The 21,925-nt window shown below is 39.1% G+C and overlaps 2 protein-coding genes across 2 annotated transcripts; one reads left to right on the top strand and one right to left on the bottom strand.

The window, feature by feature from the left end:
- Nucleotides 1-2,227: 2,227 nt before the first annotated feature.
- On the top strand, nucleotides 2,228-8,830 carry LOC309711667 (uncharacterized protein). The gene is made up of 5 exons (XM_082542099.1): nucleotides 2,228-2,436; nucleotides 3,358-3,506; nucleotides 4,208-4,372; nucleotides 4,452-4,586; nucleotides 7,667-8,830. The coding sequence occupies exons 2-5, from the start codon at nucleotides 3,450-3,452 to the stop codon at nucleotides 8,054-8,056; spliced, it is 747 nt and encodes a 248-aa protein (XP_082398225.1). The 5' UTR covers nucleotides 2,228-2,436; nucleotides 3,358-3,449; the 3' UTR covers nucleotides 8,057-8,830.
- A 3,943-nt stretch (nucleotides 8,831-12,773) lies between these two features.
- Nucleotides 12,774-21,164, bottom strand: LOC309711666 (putative oxidoreductase YjmC). Its single transcript, XM_082542098.1, has 11 exons — nucleotides 21,078-21,164; nucleotides 18,375-18,523; nucleotides 18,001-18,189; nucleotides 17,178-17,239; nucleotides 16,885-16,938; nucleotides 16,665-16,763; nucleotides 16,377-16,512; nucleotides 15,983-16,101; nucleotides 15,280-15,375; nucleotides 14,977-15,087; nucleotides 12,774-13,858 (listed from the first exon to the last, which is right to left on the bottom strand). Exons 1-11 carry the CDS (start codon nucleotides 21,083-21,085, stop codon nucleotides 13,793-13,795), a joined length of 1,089 nt encoding a protein of 362 aa, XP_082398224.1. The 5' UTR covers nucleotides 21,086-21,164; the 3' UTR covers nucleotides 12,774-13,792.
- Between the last annotated feature and the right edge of the window lie 761 nt (nucleotides 21,165-21,925).

Below are 21,925 nucleotides of genomic sequence, written 5' to 3'. Positions count from 1 at the left end.
GAAATAAAACAACAGATTAATCTACATTATTTTTGCTGTGTTTATTGATTTATGACAGAAAGCATCAGTGCAAACAAACCTAAATGAATTCCTTGTGAAAGCTAAATAATGAAGGTGATAACAGGAAATTAAGGGAAAGTGACAGAGTCAGCATTACCTTAAGTGGAAAACACATGGGGACAACTGTTAGACTGCCATTAGGACCTCACACATAGACAAAAGCAGGTCAGCACCTCAGCTGTCTCTTGACATGTGGGTGTAAGAACCTGGCATCAGGGGTGGCCATATCCAAAGGTGTGCAAACCACAAAGTGATTCAAGAAAAGAGACGATGAGAAGTTTTATTTACTCATCTCTAATCTTAGCTTGATCAAAAGAGAGACATCCTCTTCTGGGCCATATCCCCAAAAATTCTCAGTAATGGGTTTGATTACTGGTGCTATTTTTTTTCTTGCTGTTATGTAACAATAAGTAGGTGGGGTCATTTGACTCTGTTTTGTCTTTTCTGTTTTCCTACTAGTGTTTGTTGTTTTACTGAAAGTTAGCTGCAAATCAGAAATCGCAAATACAGTTTTCTCTAATTGTATACCTAGAAGTGAGGAACTGTGACTCGGGAGCAATAGTGGAGAGTAAAAGAAAAGAAAGTAATAGCTCTAAATATAGGGAGTGCAGAATTATTAGGCAAGTTGTATTTTTGAGGAATAATTTTATTATTGAACAACAACCATGTTCCCAATGAACCCAAAAAACTCATTAATATCAAAGCTGAATGTTTTTGGAAGTAGTTTTTAGTTTGTTTTTAGTTTTAGCTATTCTAGGGGGATATCTGTGTGTGCAGGTGACTATTACTGTGCATAATTATTAGGCAGCTTAACAAAAAACAAATATATACCCATTTCAATTATTTATTTTTACCAGTGAAACCAATATAACATCTCCACATTCACAAATATACATTTCTGACATTCAAAAACAAAACAAAAACAAATCAGCGACCAATATAGCCACCTTTCTTTGCAAGGACACTCAAAAGCCTGCCATCCATGGATTCTGTCAGTGTTTTGATCTGTTCACCATCAACATTGCGTGCAGCAGCAACCACAGCCTCCCAGACACTGTTCAGAGAGGTGTACTGTTTTCCCTCCTTGTAAATCTCACATTTGATGATGGACCACAGGTTCTCAATGGGGTTCAGATCAGGTGAACAAGGTGGCCATGTCATTAGTTTTTCTTCTTTTATACCCTTTCTTGCCAGCCACGCTGTGAAGTACTTGGACGCGTGTGATGGAGCATTGTTCTGCATGAAAATCATGTTTTTCTTGAAGGATGCAGACTTCTTCCTGTACCACTGCTTGAAGAAGGTGTCTTCCAGAAACTGGCAGTAGGACTGGGAGTTGAGCTTGACTCCATCCTCAACCCGAAAAGGCCCCACAAGCTCATCTTTGATGATACCAGCCCAAACCAGTACTCCACCTCCACCTTGCTGGCATCTGAGTCGGACTGGAGCTCTCTGCCCTTTACCAATCCAGCCACGCCCCATCCACACTCAGAAAAATTATGGTTCTTCAATGGTTCTTCAGATGTCTTCATGGTTCTTTAAAGAACCATCATACGTCAAAGAACCTTTTTATTTTGTGGATGGTTCTTCAGCTATTACAAATGGTTCTTTAAAGAACAAAAGGTTCTTCATCCTTAGCAATCTAAGTTTGATGGTGTAAATGGCATAAATATTTATTCACTATAATGAGGCTGTGAATTATACTGTGTGTTTTCTTTGTGTGCATGTGTGTGCGAAGGGGGAGGGCGGGATACCTGGCAATTACCCTTTAAGAGAAGATGGTAGGAAACTGAATATTCAAATAAAAGTTAGAAATATTTGCTAACAATAGACACAATACACACATTCAAATACTGTACTTTAGTTTTAAATTTTAATAAAGCATTACTATTTTCTACTCCAATGCATTACTTTTGAGATTATTATATATTTTTGAAAATATAGCATAATGATAATACTAGTTATTGTAAACTTTACAAACCACCCAGTAGTATGTAAGTCAAATTATAAAATACAAGTAAATAACAATTGCAGAACAGAATGTCAGTGTAATGAACACACACTTCGTTTTGACAAAGCGCACTGCTTAGGTAAATGATCTGAGTAGTTGTTCATCACTGAGCAATTTGTTAATATGTGTTTCGAGCCAAATAAATGACAGGGAGCGAGAGAGTGACGTCAGAACACGTCATACTGTAACCTCCCGGGAGCGGACGGAGGGGGTCAGTCGTTGGGATGCGCATGCGCAGACAGAGTGTGCGAGCGGCGGGCCGTGACCTTTCGGGGGAAAAAAACTCACGGACGGTGACAGCGAAACGGATAACAGTCTTCAGTACCTGCTGAACTGTGAAGCTGTGGATTCTGGGACTGTTGGAAAAGGTAAAACATTTTCATTGAAACCTTATTACTGTTTTGTTTTTGTTACTCGTCATTGTAGCTTGCTGTTAATGTTGTGCTAACAGTAGCGATTAGCTAGATACGTTAGCCGTTGAGGTCAGCGCAATTTAGTATCCAACTGTTTTCCTAACAAAACCACTGTTATAATTAAGTGAAGCTGCTCCCAGCTAATTTGAACCTTTGGCTTCTAAAATATGTGGTTCAATTGCGTGCTGCGTACATAACCTAATGTCAGCTAGACCGAAATTAAAATTTAATATATTGTTAAAGTCACTAAAATGGCGCCTGAAGCCTGTTGTGGCGTGAGCTCTGTGTCTGCTCTAGAAACTCTGAAATTCTGTAGATCTGAGCCGTACATTAAATACTCACATGAACCTCTACTTTGAATTCTGTATGAGCTGTATAAAATACAGCTATGCATAAGTGTTTTGAATGAATAATTAGATTAGATAACTCTTTATTGTCTAATCAAATTATATAGAAATGAATAGAAATGTGACATGAGAAGGTGTGTCTTTGACTGTTCCTGCATAACTTAGTTTCGGACTAGTTGACAAGTTATGCTCCGGTCATTTGATGTTTCCAAGATAGATGTTCTTTTGTAATATAGTTAATTTTTTTGTATATTTCATTTATCCACCATCATACATCATACATACAAGCTAAGAAGAGGTCGTTATACTAACAAGAGGTATCAACGCCGGGCCAAAGTTCAGCACATGGTTAAAGTTTGTAATCCAGCCAGGGTGTAAATATCACTCAGCAGCCAGAGCTGAAGCAGGTAGCATCAACACATAAATCTACTCTACCCGGTTTAAATCACAAGAGCACCTCTGACCAAAAAGCTGTAGATTTTTCTTGTTTGCACAAATTAATCCAGATTCACATTAATTGTGTTCACAGCTCCAACAAAATGAGGAAGAGGAGGGGGAGAAACACAATTAGGTTGAATTACAATTGGATGGAAGGCGAGGACAAGGAGAAGGAAGCTTAGGATGAGGAGGAAGAGAAGCAGCAGGAGCATCTTTAGGGATCCCTATGATGTCATTGAGGTTTGTTTCATTAATATGGTCCTCTCACAAAGAACGATGACTTGTTTTAGTTCACGTACTTCCTGTATTAAATAGTGATGTGCAAAATGTTGTGAAAAACCATGGAGCAGGTACGTATAGTGCATCTGCAGGTAAATGAACATCAAATCTCTAAGACAGACTGAAATCTGTATATTTGTCACCCTTATGATAAAACCCATGTCAGCCATTGGTTTATGGACTTTGTATTTTGAAGCCTCAACATTTGCTTTATTGCTGTTGCTATGTTGGGACCATATTAGGATGAGGGATCAGAATCTGGAGTCATGCACACTATTGTTTTATTTAGTGTGTATCCATAAGATTCGTACAGCAGATCCAAGTTGTGCCTTGAAAACCGGAAAGTCGTCTGCATAGAGGAGAACTGTAATAGCAGGCTTGTACAAAGTGAGGCTTTGTGCACTCGTTTTACTTCTGTCACCCTGTTTTGATGCAGATTTCACTTGAAATCAGGCAAGAACTGGACTTATTTTTTATAATGTGTTCTTGTGAATTGATTGTGTATCGCATATGTTTGATTTGACTTTCTGCAAGACAACAGTCGTCCGCTGGCCAAAAAAGTTTTCCAAATACCTCCACTTGATCTAGCCTGCATTTAGAAAAGAATAGCAAAAAAAATCTGCACCTCCTGCTTCAGATGCAATTTGTGTTTCTGTGTTCAGAGGCAGCGGCGAGAGGGGAGACCTCGGCTCATCCAGCTGGAGAGCCTGACCAGGAGGAGTCTAACATTAACTCAGCTCTTCCAGGGCACCCTGCAGACTCGGCTGTTGGCATCGACGAGGGATGACGTGAACGCCAAACTGGAGTCCATCACTGCACAACTGCACGTATGCGAGTCAGACCTTCTGAGGAGGGTTTCACTTTTCTCTCTTCTTTATAATTGACTCTTTTCTCTATCTCTTTCCGCTCCTTGTCTCAGAGTGGGAGGGATTTGAAGCACAAAGGGAGGAACTTGTCGTTTGGTTGGCTGATATGGATGTCCGCCTGAGTGAGGTTGACCAGCTGACAGGAAACACCAGTGAAAAACTGAAACAACTGCAGGTGTGGGCTTGTTTTGATATGACATATACAGGGAGTGCAGAATTATTAGGCAAGTTGTATTTTTTAGGAATAATTTTATTATTGAACAACAACCATGTTCTCAATGAACCCAAAAAACTCATTAATATCAAAGCTGAATGTTTTTGGAAGTAGTTTTTAGTTTGTTTTTAGTTTTAGCTATTCTAGGGGGATATCTGTGTGTGCAGGTGACTATTACTGTGCATAATTATTAGGCAACTTAACAAAAAACAAATATATACCCATTTCAATTATTTATTTTTACCAGTGAAACCAATATAACATCTCCACATTCACAAATATACATTTCTGACATTCAAAAACAAAACAAAAACAAATCAGCGACCAATATAGCCACCTTTCTTTGCAAGGACACTCAAAAGCCTGCCATCCATGGATTCTGTCAGTGTTTTGATCTGTTCACCATCAACATTGCATGCAGCAGCAACCACAGCCTCCCAGACACTGTTCAGAGAGGTGTACTGTTTTCCCTCCTTATAAATCTCACATTTGATGATGGACCACAGGTTCTCAATGGGGTTCAGATCAGGTGAACAAGGAGGCCATGTCATTAGTTTTTCTTCTTTTATACCCTTTCTTGCCAGCCACGCTGTGGAGTACTTAGACGTGTGTGATGGAGCATTGTCCTGCATGAAAATCATGTTTTTCTTGAAGGATGCAGACTTCTTCCTGTACCACTGCTTGAAGAAGGTGTCTTCCAGAAACTGGCAGTAGGACTGGGAGTTGAGCTTGACTCCATCCTCAACCCGAAAAGGCCCCACAAGCTCATCTTTGATGATACCAGCCCAAACCTGTACTCCACCTCCACCTTGCTGGCGTCTGAGTCGGACTGGAGCTCTCTGCCCTTTACCAATCCAGCCACGGGCCCATCCATCTGGCCCATCAAGACTCACTCTCATTTCATCAGTCCATAAAACCTTAGAAAAATCAGTCTTGAGATATTTCTTGGCCCAGTCTTGACGTTTCAGCTTGTGTGTCTTGTTCAGTGGTGGTCGTCTTTCAGCCTTTCTTACCTTGGCCATGTCTCTGAGTATTGCACACCTTGTGCTTTTGGGCACTCCAGTGATGTTGCAGCTCTGAAATATGGCCAAACTGGTGGCAAGTGGCATCTTGGCAGCTGCACGCTTGACTTTTCTCAGTTCATGGGCAGTTATTTTGCGCCTTGGTTTTTCCACACGCTTCTTGCGACCCTGTTGACTATTTTGAATGAAACGCTTGATTGTTCGATGATCACGCTTCAGAAACTTTGCAATTTTGAGACTGCTGCATCCCTCTGCAAGATATCTCACTATTTTTGACTTTTCTGAGCCTGTCAAGTCCTTATTTTGACCCATTTTGCCAAAGGAAAGGAAGTTGCCTAATAATTATGCACACCTGATATAGGGTGTTGATGTCATTAGACCACACCCCTTCTCATTACAGAGATGCACATCACCTAAAATGCTTAATTGGTAGTAGGCTTTCGAGCCTATACAGCTTGGAGTAAGACAACATGCATGAAGAGGATGATGTGGACAAAATACTCATTTGCCTAATAATTCTGCACTCCCTGTATGTGTTTTCACAATGTACGGTATGTAGTATGTGTACTATAGAAAAAAACAAGGGTAACTACAGCTATTTATGCTTATTTATGTACTTTGCGTTTGTCGTTGGTGTTCTGCATTTTGGTGATGTGGCTAAGGTTGAACAGGCACGAGGCTGGTTGTTTTGTTATTTTATATGAATTTCCTGTGGTTTGTGCAACTTTCTCATGCTAAACAAGAACATCTGCCAGCAGTTTATTTACACTTTATTTGCACCACGCCAAGGGTGTGTTTCAGAAAGACTGTGAAAGCAGGTTTGTGGTGCTCCATTTAAACTCCTCATTCATTTAGTGACTGGCAAATCTCATATCAGAGCATACTAACTTGTTAAAATGAATGTCTTTACAAACACTGAAGAAGCTTTTACAATCAGTCTGCCATCAGTAGACACTGTGGCTTTATTATCAGCTCAGAACAAAATGTATACATCTTTCTCATGTTGTGACTTTGTGGTCTGTAAAGCAGCTGTCAGCATTTTGTGAAATATTTGTTGTAGAAATCACTATTTAGGTAAAAGTAACCTGTGTGAGTGTTCAAACATGTGAAACTCTGGTAAATCATTAGTCAGTTATTATATTGCAGTGACTCATATTGATGTTGGAGATAATGTAAATATATGAGTGAAGATGAGTGTGCTAAAATCATTAAGATTCTAAAACTGGAATAAATTGAGCTTAAAGCGACCGTCAACAAATTTATCAGTGGAGCAGACCTCAGGGCATCCTGTGATTGGTTTTGCTTGGTGGTAAAATGTAGAAATCTTGTACACCTTTTGCACACAGTGGCAACTTTCTCATACTCACATGTCTGAGATACCAGCAAACTCTTGTTGCACTATTCAGTTACCAGTGCAATAAGAGTTTTTTGGGGAAGGAAATGTTGACTTTTATTTAGATTTACTTCAAACTCTGTAGTTTCTCATGAACATTATCTAATCTCACTTAGTGTGTGTGTGTGTGTGTGTGTGTGTGTGTGTGTGTGTGTGTGCATAGTTTCATTGTTGAAGTGAGAATGCTGGGGCTTGCTTTTTGTGTTTTTGGTATCTGTTTTTATATGTGACATGACTTCAACTCAAGAAATAAAGCATTAAAAAATATATTAAGACATATTTATTAATGTCAAAATGCTCTAGATCAGGGGCGTCAAACTCATTTGACATCATGGGCCACATATAGCCCAGAGAAACTACATGATCATTTTGTGAAATTACAGAAAACGTTCTGGTAGTTCATCTTCCAGACTGTTTTGTAGTTATGAAATTGTAAATTATAACAAACACATTTTGGACTGGCTGTAAAGAAAACAGTCCTTTCTACAGCAGACAGTGAAAAAACAGGAACTTTTCTGTGATTTCATTGTTTATCCATTGAATGGCAGTTGGAGATTCATATTTTCCAAACCCGTCGGATGGGCCAGATTGAAGTATTTGCTTTGTGTTTGACACTACTGTTCTAGATGGTGTGTTTAGTATTAAGAAGATCGTCCCAGCAGAGGGAGGGAAGGTGCTGGATGGTGTTTTATGCAAATCATTCCAATATTCCAGCCTCGAGTTCAGTATCCAGCATCTTCTTGGCACTTAAGAAAGTCCGTGGCACCAATCAACACCGAGCTCAAATCCGAATAAGAGAGACAACAGATGGAGACGTATTTGCATTCCCGAGCAGTTGGAGTGAACAACACAACAGATGCTTTGCTTTTATTTTTTCCTGTGTTCGCTCGGACATTTGGAGGTATGGTAGGCAGAGAAGGACAAAGAGCCAAGGCCAAATATCTTGGCTCTGCAGGGACAACAGCTGGGAGGAACAGACCAGGAAGTCGTTTCACTTCATTAAAGACTCAGCATGAGAGCAGCAGAGCTTTCCTAGCTCACCCCGTTCTCATGATCACTCTACTCCTCCTCCCGCCTACTGGCCAATACACACTTGTGCATATGCCTTTCCCCACCACTGATGGTTATAAGTCCAATTAAACATGGCACCTATTCCTAAACCTTTCCCATCAGTGCAATAAACTATCCCCCAAGTCTGTTTCTATTTCTAACGTGGTCATTGAGCTTCTAAGCTCCTCACAGCTGATCCTCTTACAAGTGTGAAAGTGCTCTCTCCCTCTCCTCCATAGCGGAGCTGCTGTTTCACAGGTACAACAACCAAGGCTGGACTGGGACAAAAAATCGGCCCGGGCATTTTGACTAGAGACCGGCCCACCAGGATAAAGATTGAAAATGTGACGTCATTCAGGGGTAAAACCGCAAAGGATTCTGGGAACTTGTGGCAAGAGGTACTAGCGCACGCAGGCTTTCAATTGAACTCAGTTACACAGGATAAAAAGAAACACAAAAAATGGCAAGAAGCTGTTGTATTATTAACTGCAACAGCCGGTCGCATGACAGCCATGGGAAGCCGATCGTTTTTTTTTAATCGGATTACGTCGTTGAAGAGAAATGTTTTAAGCCATGTTTCTGAAGTAAGAGCCGACGGATGGTCTGGATATAGGGGAGACCGGGGATAGTTGTAACATTTTTGACATTTCTGTCTGTAAATTGGAGCTCTTTTAAGGTAGTGGATTCAAAATGTAATGCAAAGTATTTACATGTCTCGGCTATTAAATAGTGCAGCTATTTTCTCTGCAGCACAATTACCCATTGCATGGTATGGCCTCAAACACAAATAGTGAAATGTTACAACTGACCCCATAGTGTGGGTTAGTTGTAACATAGTACCCTTATTTCAATAAGGGTACTAACAAAACATTAACATGTAATCTTTGTTTATTCAACACATGAATGCACTTAGAGCCATTTATGTAGCTATGTGTGTGTGTGACAGAATGCAGAAATCTAGCTTTTGAACATATTCCAACCCCCCCAAAAAGACAAATTATGGAATTTTCTGCAACTGAATATTTCATTAATTTTGGTTGGTCTTCCTTGAGTTTGGCCTCATTGGTTCAGTGGGCATTATAACCTACAACTCTTGCACCAATTTTGAACATAACAATGAAGCTGAAAAAATGTAGTTGTTCACCAGCATCGCAATTCCATTACTTTTTATCATGGCTTACCTTGGTGTGGTTTGCAAAGTGCTTCAGAAAGATGAGGAAATCTGTTTCTTGCACCCATCCTGATTTATTTCCACTACCAGTACTTCCTACTGGTCCATCTCTGACACAGTGGTGTGCATAGTGTATGTGTGGGAACACAAACAGTGGAGGAATTGTGTTGCCAATGGCATTAACCGCATATACAAAAGTGACCAGTGAACCCCTCTCTGCTGATGCCGTTGCCCCAACTTGTTTAATATAAGTTAAAGTAATAGTGTGGTAAGTTGTAACATCTGCATTATTGTTACAACTGACCCAGACTCCTATAGCCATGAACTAGCTAACATTACAGCCAACGGCTAAAACATTAACACTAAAGACCTACACAGAATATATCCCCATAGACATACAAATAACATAATTTAAGTTTGATGACTTTAACTGCAAAGCAGATAATGCTATTATAAATTGAAATAAAGTAGAAAAACTTACTTTTTGGCATACAAATTACTTTTTTTGGTGTTAAATTGTCTGTTTTTGACAAAATGTGCTGATTTTTCACATGTGATAGCAGAACTGAATTGGGCATGCACAGGATGAGTCACATCATTTGAAACTTAGCCCTGATTGGAGAAATTGGAAGTGTTACAACTGACCCACGTTACAACTATCCCCGGTCTCCCCTACCAAATATAACGTCTCAGAACACTCCAGCTCACATGTTAGTCTGCTCCAAGCATTCCCACAAAGGTCAGAGTTTTTTAGTCGTTAATACGTCATTTTTCTTAACATAATTGGTGATATAGGTTACAAGCAAGTCTGGCGCTGAACAGAAATTGTCGCGCTATGCTCCTTTATTTATTGTGCATAAATAGTAAATTGTCCTGACACAATATTGCGTTTCGCTTCTGTTATTATGGTACATTGACAAAAACATATACTTTTATTCACAGGATAAAACAGTTGTTTTGTATCACTAATTGTCCAGTGCGATTACAGCATACAATATTATTGTCACTGCTACATTTCTGTAAAGAACCAGAAATTATTTCCACTACTAATTAATTACCGCTGAGCTCAAAGGTTATATTAATAAACGGTTAACGAATGTGTATTTATGAAGACGATTTGTGAGACTGGTAAACTTACCTATGTTCGTACGATGGTCTTTCGTTCTACACGGTGCATTTCAAGGTCCTGCACCCATCCGTCGGTAAACTGTACCTGGGCTTGTTGCAGTGACCTGAAGTTACTAAACTTCATGAGTGTGTGCACTCACTCCAAGAACCGTGTAATTATAAATATGAGCGTGGTGAAAGTTGGGCAGCACGCTAACGTCTTTTGTCCCTCTGTGTGCTCGTAAGGGTCTGACACTTTCACACCTTTGATTTTTTCCTCGTATCTTTTCTTTGACTTTTCATCAAGTCTGTCTTTGTACGGACCAGCATTGTTCTCCTTTTGTTTTGTACATTCCTTTTTTGTGCGGCAAAGAAAAAACAAGAAGGTATTGGAACCGGAGAATGAACGTTTTGCGGTGCTGCAAATGCTTGCATTTGATGCGGTACTTGGATTGTTTTGCCACGAGTTCACGGCATGCAATGCGCGAAAATCACGTGATTGCTAAACAAGGGGGCGGGTGCATTCGGCCTCCTCGGCTGTAATTGGTCCAGCCCAGAGTCGATCATGACCAATTGGCCAATCCAACACCTTTCATTATATATACCCTTCCTAAAAAAAAAAAAAATTAAAAAAATCCATCGGCCCATAAAAACAAAAAATCGCCAGTGGCCCACCGGGCAAATGCCCGGTATGCCCGATGGCCAGTCCAGCTATGACAACAACCGATCTGCTGGGATGACGAAGTGTTTGTGGGAGTAATCTGAGAGTTTATTACCTCTTTATTTATCTTTTTCCATTTTGCCTCATTTGACTAGTTTCCTGCATGTCACCTTGCACCACCACACACTCATCACCAAGCATGTTTTTTAGCAGGCACAAATCCACATCTTTTGGCATCATTGGCGTCAATGAGTAATAAACAGTTACTTCATGATTTGCTCGTTCAGTAAGTGACGACTCCCTCCCCCTACAAAAGAACACACCTGTTAGAATCTGCTTAATCCTAGCCAGCGGCCCTGCTCTCTCTGTGCTTTCTGGGGCCTGGTCTAATCCACACAAGGGCTCCGGGCCAAGGCCAGGGCAGATTAGACCCCCACCATCAATTTATCCATCCATGAACACACACCTCTGAGTCTGGCCCCTATAGCAAGTGTTTGAATTGGCCTCTTAATCCTTGGACTCAGTGGAGCCTTCCACCCGAGCACACAGCCACCTTCCCCCTCTGCCCAGACTTAATATTTATGCATCTTTTCCATACCCACTCACAAATCTGGCCCAGCCCAGCACTCACCACTCTGACCCCACCCAACCACTACCCCACTCTGCCCCCACCTCCTTTCCCACTCTGCCGCCACCTCCTTTCCCTCCCCTGGTGGGACTGAAAGCCCATTGATTTGTTGATTTCTCCCCTTTTGTCTGCAGTCGGCCGAGTGTTAACGGGACATCCAGAGTCCAGAGCGCAGTGACAGGACTTTTGGCATGGGAGATTAAGGTCCTAATCTGGGCATCTGTCAATGTCCAGTACTGCTTTTTCTTTGCCGTTTGGAGAGGGGCCTTTTCTTGAGTTATTTTCAGTGTTAATTAGCTGTTCAAGCTGAAGACCCCCTGAGAAAAAAGAAAACTCCCCGATTCAAATAGAGCATAGAGGCAGTTTACAAATAAAGCCACATGTCTGAAAGCAGTTGGGCAATAAATGAAGTTGATTGATTTCTAATGCTGGTGGTGCACTGTGTTAACAAATACATCTGTAATCCTGTGTGGGCAGTTCATTGTACTTATACCACGATGTAGTACAAACACACATCTGTGTGTATAGCTAAGGTTGTCTAAACTGTGGCAGTGTAGTTTGCAAATCAGTCCTTAGGTTATGTCCTTTATAAGTGATGGAAGAATTGTGTAACAAGGAAATTACCACCAAATTATGTGATATTACATTAAAATTATCTAATGTATGGTAAAAAAAACCCAAAACAAAAGAAAAACATTAGAAAACTATATGCCACCTACACCTATATGCCTGCTCATAGGGGGTCATCTGATTGTTGGGGTTTTGTCTGTTTTTTCTGTATCATTGTTGGGTCTTTACCTCACATTATAAAGCACCTTGAGACATCTGTTGTTGTGATGTGCAGTTTAAATAAATTTCCGATTTACATAAATATAACTGCATTGAATTGAACTGACTATATCAGGGGTCTGAACCCAGGCCTCGAGGGCCGGTGTCCCTGCAGGTTTTAGATGTGTCCTTGATCCATCACAGCTGATTTAAATGGATAAATTAACTTCTCAACATGTCTTGAAGTTCCCCAGAGGCCTGGTAATGAACTAATCATGTGATTCAGGTGTGCTGACCCAATGTGAGATCTAAAACCTGCAGGGACACCGGCCCTCGTGGACTAGGATTGGGGACCCCTGGACTATATCATACAACTGTCAGGTTATAGCATTAGCAAATAGTGACCCAGGACTTAATGAGTCTATGTCTCCATCTAGTGTTGTGATATCAGATTTTCAAGTCAGTAGAGTTGAATTTGATTCGAAAGTTGAGAGATTATTTTACACAACTCATTCTTTGTGTTAGTGTTTAAGGTTTTTACATGAGCAAAAAACTGGAGGAGAATGTAAACCCAAAGCGTTTGACAGTTTCACAAGCTCAAACTGAAAGAAGGACATGGCTGAATTTTGCATGGTTTTAGAATGTAGTAGAGTTTAACTGCAACAAAAAATATTGATGACATTTAGTAAAAATGAAATTTTAGGCTTTTGGAAGATCAGATATATTTCTGTGCTAGTTCTCGTGCATTTCATGCATTTATAAACTAAAGTTATGGAGAATTATTTGAACTACTTGTTTAGGCTATGAACCCTGACAGATGAGATTGAGTGAGAGAAGCTTACATCCTCATCTATTGGTAGATCAAGAGGTCGCTAAAGTATGTCTATTAAAAACAGGATTGCATTAATGCATAAAAAAACACACATTACATTCCAAATAGTATGGCATTTATTGATCTGGGAATAAAAGAATTATGTTTTTAAGATGATCTCACAGTAAAAATACAATTTTCACATCAGTAGCAAAGAAGCAGAAAATTATTATTTTCAATTAGAAGTGAGTATAATACTTTTGTGATTGCTGTGCAGCAACAGTACTGTCTTTCATCAGCAACAAGGAATGATATATTTAATTATAGATGATAAAGCACTGTGTCTTTACGTATGATGAAACTTCAAAAGCATCTGCAACAACATCATTTTTTTTTTTTTTAGTAAAGTAAAAAAAAAAAAATAACAGTACATGTCACATGTATAATCATGAATAAAATATTACTGTTAAAATGTATAAGGTGTATTAACAGAATTGCACTTCAAGTTGAGCATTAGTGGCTGATTACCACAGCTGAGAATCCTGTTTGGATAAACTTAACCCGAGACGATCTTGTCACATGGCAACAGTGGGTTGACACCGATTTTCTTGGCGCATTCATTCTGCAGGAAAAATACAAAATGCTAATGAAGTTAGCATCATGCTTAAAGAGGTTTTAAATAAAGTCAGATTGTATTTAGGTAAAAATACTCTCATTTACTTTCTAGTTAAAAACATAAACTTGTGTTAATGCCAAGCTAAAACAGGACCTCTAAATCTTCCTGTAGTCTGTGTAGGTTCTCAGTCATCCAGGTTATGGTAGTCTTCAAGCATGTGAGTTGAACTGGATTTGAAAATATTTCACCTTTCATCTGAAAGGCTTCTTGAGTTCTAACAGCTGATGGGGAGTTCCCAGTATTTAACCTCTACGTTGGTTAGAAATGTTCTCATTTTGGACATGGAAGATAGACTGGTTGAGAGGAGTAAAAGAGGCTAGATTTCTATATCTACCTTGAATCAATGAATACAGTAGCCTATGACAATAGCTATCAGTTACCTGCAACACAGGCTTGAAATCCCTTCCCAGGCATTTCATCCCTCACTCACACTTTGGCTGTGTGACCTTGATGGCCCAGGGAGGGGCAGTTTCTCACAAATAAGTCACAGCTTTACTCATATGTGATGCCAGGTCATCAACTAATTTGAAGGTTGGCGGTGGATCCTTGGCTGCTCCGTTCAGCATACCTAAAATACCTTGGGCAACATACTGAACGCCATGTTACTCTGATGCATTCATCTGAATACGAATGTTAGATAGAAAGCACTTGGGTGTGGGAAAAAGTGCTTGTATAAATGAGTCTGAATGAGGGAATAAGGCATGTTGTATAAATTGCTTTGACTGGGTAGAAAAATGCTATATAAGAACCAGTCCATTTACCAATACCATTTAACATAGCTCATGCAACACTAGAGGTTAAATATCTGGGACTCTATCAGCTTTTCTCTAGAGCAAAATGTGTGAGTGTAACTGAAAACAGAGCAGGAGCTATTTAATTAACACTTTTTTTTTTCCTGGCTCCACCAAAGAAGCACTCTCACTCAAATCAAATGGAGTATTTCCAGTAAAAGCAACAGGTCTGAAGAAAAGCATTTCATGTTGGGAGCTCTATGTGAAAAAGGACAACCTTTAGCCACTGCAGTTTAGACTAGCATGAGAACATCCCCACTTCTTAGCTTTTACCATGTATTTGACGACGTTGATGTGGTAAGGGATCCCACCCATATCCTCACATTTCTTCATGTTCATCCTCTCTGGATCTCCGGCAGCCAAAACAGGAGTGTCTAGGTCAGCCTGAAGCAGATAAGCCACAAAAAAGGAACAAAGAAAAAAAAGAAAGTATAGAGCAAGAAATTCACTTTTAATCTGCAAATGTTTGTCCCTACTTGATTTCATAAAACAAAGAAACTGTAACTACTGGATATCAACTGCATTTTTGATTAATCTTTTTTAGCATTTAATATTCCATCACTGGGAGCAACTCACAGGATTCAGGTTTCTATGGATGGACAGCAGATCTGACATCCTGTCACTGAACCCGGGAGCAAAGTTCTCTGGATTGATTGCCACAAAACACTGACCCTGAAAATACGAAACAGGTGACACTGTGAGCTCATCAAACATGAACATCAAACAGAGCCTTGACGTCAGATGACCTATATCAGAGTCACTAGCTGGGCCTCTGTTTTAGATAACAGCAGTCAAACACTTCAGACTTGTGTCATGCTGATTTCTCTTCTGCTGGTACATGATGGCTGATTACTTTATGAACTTTGCCCCAGATCTAATAATCAGCACCACATTATCTGCAGTGTATTATCTATTCTAGCTACTCAAAAACTGTATTTTATCATTGCTGTGGGAGCAAGGGGGGGTGTTTGAATTATTCTTAATAAAAAGGTGATACAACAGTTTCAACTTGTTTCTCAGTCTGTTTCATTTCACAGATAAAACAACAACATGACTTTTAGAACACTTTGTTATCAGTTTTGTCACAAGTTACATCAGGGACATGTTAAAATAGAACCAGTGTGTCCTGCATTAAATTGCATTAAAGTATCAAACATAAATGTAATCAAACCATATCTAACAGCTAAGGTGAACAAAACAAATGTGCCCCTCCTCCAATAACCGGGACGACGAAGCGCAAACACAGAGTTGTTTCACAACTAGGCAAAACAAGATGTACCAGGTTTGCAACACGGTCTGTTACTTTCCAAGTGCGGATGTATTTGCTGTACTGGGCACCAGCCAAGATGCCACAGAACACCTCCACCATCATTCCCAGACCATAGCCTTTGTACCCTCCTGAAGATAAAAACACAGAAAAACATATGCATGGAATAAATGTATTATACTGATCCTAGCCATCAATGGCATGTAATTCCACCAGTTCTGATAACTGGTTTCCAATTAATCTCCTATATGAGTTTCTCAGATCTGTGTATCTTGGTATAGATGAAGCACAAATCAGCCAGTTAGGATTGTGGTTCAATTATATAGACTTAAAAAAGCAAGCAAACAAACACATATTTCACACATGAAGAATGAAAACATTCTTGACAAGATCTGTTGCTTCTGACCTGTGGCTTCACTGCCACCAACAGGCACCAGTCCTCCTCCAGTCAGCACTCTCTTGGGGTCTGTTGTAATTTTTCCCAGAGGGTCACAGCCCCAGCCCTCAGGAATGGGGTCTCCACGCCGCTCATGAAGCTCCACCTATGCACATTTATATACAGTACAAGAGAAGAATGTTTCCACATTAAAAATGTTGTTGTTTCAGTGGTCAATCACTGCTCGCTTGCATTTAATTTGTTAGCAGCTTACATGTGCAATAAACAAATATGCAGCAGTAGAGATGTTGATCTTACCTTTCCAATGGCTACTGCTGAAGTGGCCATGTCTAAAACAAAGCTGTCTCCATCTTTAGCAGGAGCCGCAACACTGATGGGGTTGGTGCCCAAAGTACACTGCAGAGTTCACAGAGTTTGAATAATGAAGATTTTATGATCAAATTCATAAATATCTTAATTAAAATGTCGTATATTGCATTAACTATGGATTCTTTTCTAAAATAGTTAATACATATACCTCTTTAGCACGTGTGGGAACCACCAGTGGTGATGTGTTGGTAAATGACATCCCCTGTGGAGTTTAGATTTTTTCTTAGAAAGTTAAACAAAAAGCAAAAGCAACTGATCATGCTATGATCTAAAGAAGCAGCTGAGAAACAAAGTCATTGACATCTATCATCCTGGAAGGAAATACAAAGCTATACTAAAACATACTAAATCTGGGCCTATAATTGAAAAATGTATTCTTTCTGGGGGAAAAAATCAACTGAAAAGGGGGAAAAAAGATCAACAGACAAACATTTCACTCACAATCATGTTTTCTTTCAGCGCCTGCATTGCATAGTATCCAGCAATGCCATAATGGTTGGAGTCTAAAAAGAAAAAGGTCACATATAAATTTAATAGCTGAACAGCAGTGGTAATGCACTGTCATTGTTTTAGTCGTCAGATTTGAGAACTATCTCTCCACTATAAATAAGTGTTGAAATATAATAATTATATTTAAAAACTCAAGATTTTATTGATGAGATCAGAGCACTTGTTCCCCTTAAATGAAAGTTTCTTAAACCTCTAAGAGCTAAATCATCATGGGCCCCAATCCTAATCAAACCCTGTGCAATCTAATTATGTAGGTTTCTTTGTTGTTTTTAATTGTTATCTTAAGTTTTGGCAGTCAGGCAACAAGGAAAGCAATAATTCTAATTTACACTCTTAAAAACTACTTAAAGATTTATTTCTCCAAAATAGAAGTTAAGGGTAGGGTTATTATTACCAATAGTGACTTATGACTTCAGAGGGTTAATAAAGTCTAACTGAGTCTTATATACCTCACTGAGTGTTAAACAAACCAAACAGTCAACTAGTTGCTGAACAGGAATCATGCACTTATAAAGGCAAGATTTTGTATAATCAAATACTTTAGTAAATATCTATGTAAAATGAACAGGTTTTTAAACAGGGCAACAAATGACAGACATATATTGCTTGTTTAGTATAAGACCAGTTATGTCTAACATAGTGCACTATATTTTGGTTCTTACTGGAAGTAAAATGCAAACAGTTCAATAATAAATGATCTGGAAACCTGTTTAACTGTGTCGCCACTATAACATTTCCTTGAAATGGGACTCACTGTGTGCCACCACCCAGCCAATGCCAACGTCGTTGGCCTTTTTTATGGCCAGATTCATACAAAAGTTTCCCACCACCGGGCCTAAGAGATTCTTCCCATCCACCAGTGCTGTCGCTTCACTCTCCTTTTCTACCACTGGCTCACCATCCTTGGCACAGATGCCAGTTTGAATGTCCTTCACATACATGTCTGTTAAAAATATAGTGAGTACACATAAACGACACACAGACTTAAATTTAAAATTACTGCTGATGTCTCCAGCATCAGTGAGGAAAGATGCTTAGTTTTTGTGCAAATAAGACACAATGATATGTACAGTGAGGATCAAACAATGAAGCAACAATGATGAAAACACAGTTTTGAAGGAGGCTGACCCATCCTGTTGAGTCCATGGCTGTAGTGGCCCCTGTGGTCTCCTTCCACCAACACTTCAGCTAGACTGCGAGCATGATGCTGCTTGGTACCCACTGCTGTCATGCACCTCTCAATGAAGCCTTTGACCTCCACCTCGCTGATCAAACATCTGCATGGGGAACGTGATATTTAATAAGAAACATTTGAAAAAGTAGAGTAAAGATGATGATGTGATCATACTGCTTGTTTAGATATTGCATGTACTAAAAACACATTACACATATTACTTTTTTATCAGTCATATCAAATTCAACGGTCGACAGTCCAGTTATTTACTCTAACATGAACTGCTGATTTTCCTTAAATTGCAGTTTATCTTACCTAAAAATTTGAATTATATCATATAATTATATGAAATGTATTGCTTTTATTTTGTAAGGTTAAATAACCATCACCATCTTGGCTTCTTGACCTGAGTATATTTGGATGAAAGGGGTGGCTAGCTAATTTTATTAGAATGGTGCAGTGGTACTTCATTTATATAAGTGTATTAAATGCTGTGTCACTTTTGTGCAGTGAAAGACAGACATTTAGAAAGCCACAAAAAGTTCACACACCACACTCTGCAAATCTTATCAATACTTAACCATAAAAACATTTATTTATTATTTATTTTCACAAGGCTTGGGTGTATCATATTTTCTTTACCTGGTTTGTCCATGCACTACATCCAGTGGCTCATCACCACACTGGAGCATCTGAAAGTGGTTGGGCTTGCCCTGCTGCCTGTGTAATTACAACTAAATGCCAAATAGGACAAAATAAAACACACCTAACATCTATTATTGTATGTATTTTTTACTACAGGTTCATTCATTTTCATTTTATTAGCACCAGAAGTTGTTTATTTGGAAAGCATAGCTAGCATACCTTCTTTGTTCTTTCACTTTTGACACGTGGATATGAATGTGTAACACACATGACTAGGCTGTCAGCCTGTCTAGTTGTATTACAATTGTCTCCTTGATGAGCTTAATTAAATGTTTCTGTGTAACACATCTGCATCTGTGTGAGCTGAGCTGATTACATCATACATATTTTGTGTTCACCTTTGAGCCCTGCGTAAATAATTGTTTTGGCTCACTGCATCTAATTAAAAATCAGTGCACATGACCATGGCAGTCAGTTAAACTACCACAGGAGTTTTCTGCCTGATGGTCTAGCTCTCATTCAAAGACTGGAATCAAGAACAGGACATAAATAAAGTAAACTGCAAAGCTCCCCCATACTCTACACAACAGTTCCACCATGGGGATTTGTTTCCTGCCCTGTGCTAATTCAAATTTCCATTTTTGAAGTGATTGCAAAACCTGTAACCACACTGATGATATACTTGTGGTAGGACTGCCTTCAAGAGAACACCTGAGGAGTATATTGTGAACTTCAACATGGCCTGGCTTTCTTACATTAACTGGCTTGACAAAACCTAAAAGCCCAGTCAGTCATGATGTGTATCATGATTAGTGGTTATCAGTTGGTTATCAAACCTTTCTTTCCTTCCTGTAATAAAACAAGTTTGAACAACTAATGATACGTTCTGAGTGTTTAATGGTGAAAATGTAATGCTTTTCATCCTGTCGTCATTCTCATCCTCCTTTTTGCTTCTTTCAGAATCAATAAAAATAGACATAGAAATAATTTACCCTGAGACTATTTGTGATAAAAAACAAAACAAAAAAACATTTCCTTTTCTTTTGTAAAATTAATTTCCAGCAAGATATTTTCACATTCCAAGAATTACCCAAAAGAAAAAAAACAATAAAAGTAAGACAAGTTAATGAAAGTTTAACATAATTGTGTATAATGTCATTATTGTTATTTAATGCATTATTATTACTTTGATGTAAGGAGCAATTTACCATTCTTTATTTTTGGCCAGATTTTGGGCATTGCACTCAAAACTAGAGGTGCATGGACAATTCAAATATTGATAGTATTGATACCAATGCTGGTATTGGTATTGCTTAGGTTCTAGCACAATAGTATCAATACTGCGTTTCCAGGTTGCCAGCCAGTTAAATAATTATGATATTATCATTATTATCATTAGTAGTAGTAGTAGTATTGGAAATGAAAAATGCCTTTCAGCTTTTCAGTTTCAAAAAACATGAAATGTTGAAAGGTGTGTTTTGTTGTATTAACTAATTATTGTGGAAAGTAAAACTCACAGTAATTTAGGGGTCATTAAAATGTGTTCAGAATTCGCACATTATTTATGATTCATCAAATGAAGTCGTAGCACACTGCTCTTCCCTACATTAGCTTTATAGGTTAAAAGTATCGGTATTACCAGTAATGGACAAATGCTAATGATTTGGTGGCTCGACACCAAAAAATGTAGGATGGCACAGCACCGCTGTAAGCTGACGTTTACGGTTTTTTCTCTAAAATCTAGCAATTACGAAATGTAGTGAGATGGTAGAATATTAATAAAGATGGAGACGATAGAAATACTAAAACACGGTAGAGGTAAACGTCTTTACACATAATAAATAATAAGCTACTGCATCACAAAAGCACTTTTTGTCGCAAGTCTTGCGATTATGTTAATCACAATGAAAAAACTCTTGGATGAGTTGCTAACTCGTCTTGGCGCACAGGTTTTTAATTCATTGACTGAATCTACAGGTGTCCTTTGACCACACTTCTAACCACGCTCCTACCTGTTCATGCTGACTTTGCTGTCCTTTCACTATGATGGTCTGTCGATCCTGGATCAGATGTGTTGGGGGTAAATCCGATGACCTGGCAACTTTCCTCTTCAAGTGCCTCAATGTTAGGAAACGCCCCGTGTGTCAAAACTATCTGTCAGGTGTCTCTGCCCGGGGAGAAGCTTTGTGATTTGGCAAGGTCGTGAACCTGCTGCTTTCGGTATTTCCATTATATCGTGTCAATTTAACCCAGAAAGCACATTCTGATCACAAGTACAAGTCAATGAGTTTGGCAAATAAGTGTCATTGGCAATAAAATGTATTTTTCAAGAGAGATCTGGCCAAAGAGGGCAGCAGAGTGGAATCACTTTTTGGCACACCTGGCGCTTTCCGTTTTCCTGCTGTTTTAATCGCGCTCTACTTTCTGATTTCTGTCTCAAAGACCACCTCGTAAACGTCGCACCTTGCGTCCCTAATACAGAGCTTATACAGACATGTAGGTATACACATAATTTTTCTGCTTAAAAACACAATTGCTGGTAATACACAGGTTAAGAATGGACAAGAAAAGCCCTTAAGAGCTGCATCATTATACCTCAGCAACTCCTTTTACATTTGCGGGAAGACTGAGAAATTTCTCTCTGATGCATTTTTCATAATCTTAATCGAGAGCGGAGGATCACAACTTTGACTACACTGCACCCACCCGGTACCGCTGAAAACTGCTGTCCTGCACCAGCAACTCCCCAATCACGGTCTTAAAGAAAAATGTAATCTTTATACAACTTATTTAAATAATAAAACAACATATATTGCTATTTAACAGGAAATATTGCGGGTCAGTTCGTTATTTTTCGCAA

This window comes from Aulonocara stuartgranti (genome assembly GCF_965226115.1).
Source record: "Aulonocara stuartgranti genome assembly, chromosome: 7".
NCBI classification, from domain to species: domain Eukaryota; kingdom Metazoa; phylum Chordata; class Actinopteri; order Cichliformes; family Cichlidae; genus Aulonocara; species Aulonocara stuartgranti.
This window is presented reverse-complemented; position numbering and strand designations above follow the sequence as displayed.

What these genes read in the sequence shown, in the direction of transcription:
- LOC309711666 (XM_082542098.1), bottom strand. An exon ending in CCATGGACTCAACAGGATGG is followed by an intron (nt 18,190 to 18,374) that starts GTCAGCCTCCTT and finishes TATTTTTAACAG; the next exon opens with ACATGTATGTGAAGGACATT. An exon ending in CAGACCGTGTTGCAAACCTG is followed by an intron (nt 15,376 to 15,982) that starts GTACATCTTGTT and finishes TCGTATTTTCAG; the next exon opens with GGTCAGTGTTTTGTGGCAAT.
- LOC309711667 (XM_082542099.1), top strand. Translation starts at nt 3,450, where the DNA reads ATGAGGAGGAAGAGAAGCAGCAGGAGCATCTTTAGGGATCCCTATGAT. An exon ending in CCATCACTGCACAACTGCAC is followed by an intron (nt 4,373 to 4,451) that starts GTATGCGAGTCA and finishes TATCTCTTTCCG; the next exon opens with CTCCTTGTCTCAGAGTGGGA. An exon ending in AAAAACTGAAACAACTGCAG is followed by an intron (nt 4,587 to 7,666) that starts GTGTGGGCTTGT and finishes CTACTGTTCTAG; the next exon opens with ATGGTGTGTTTAGTATTAAG.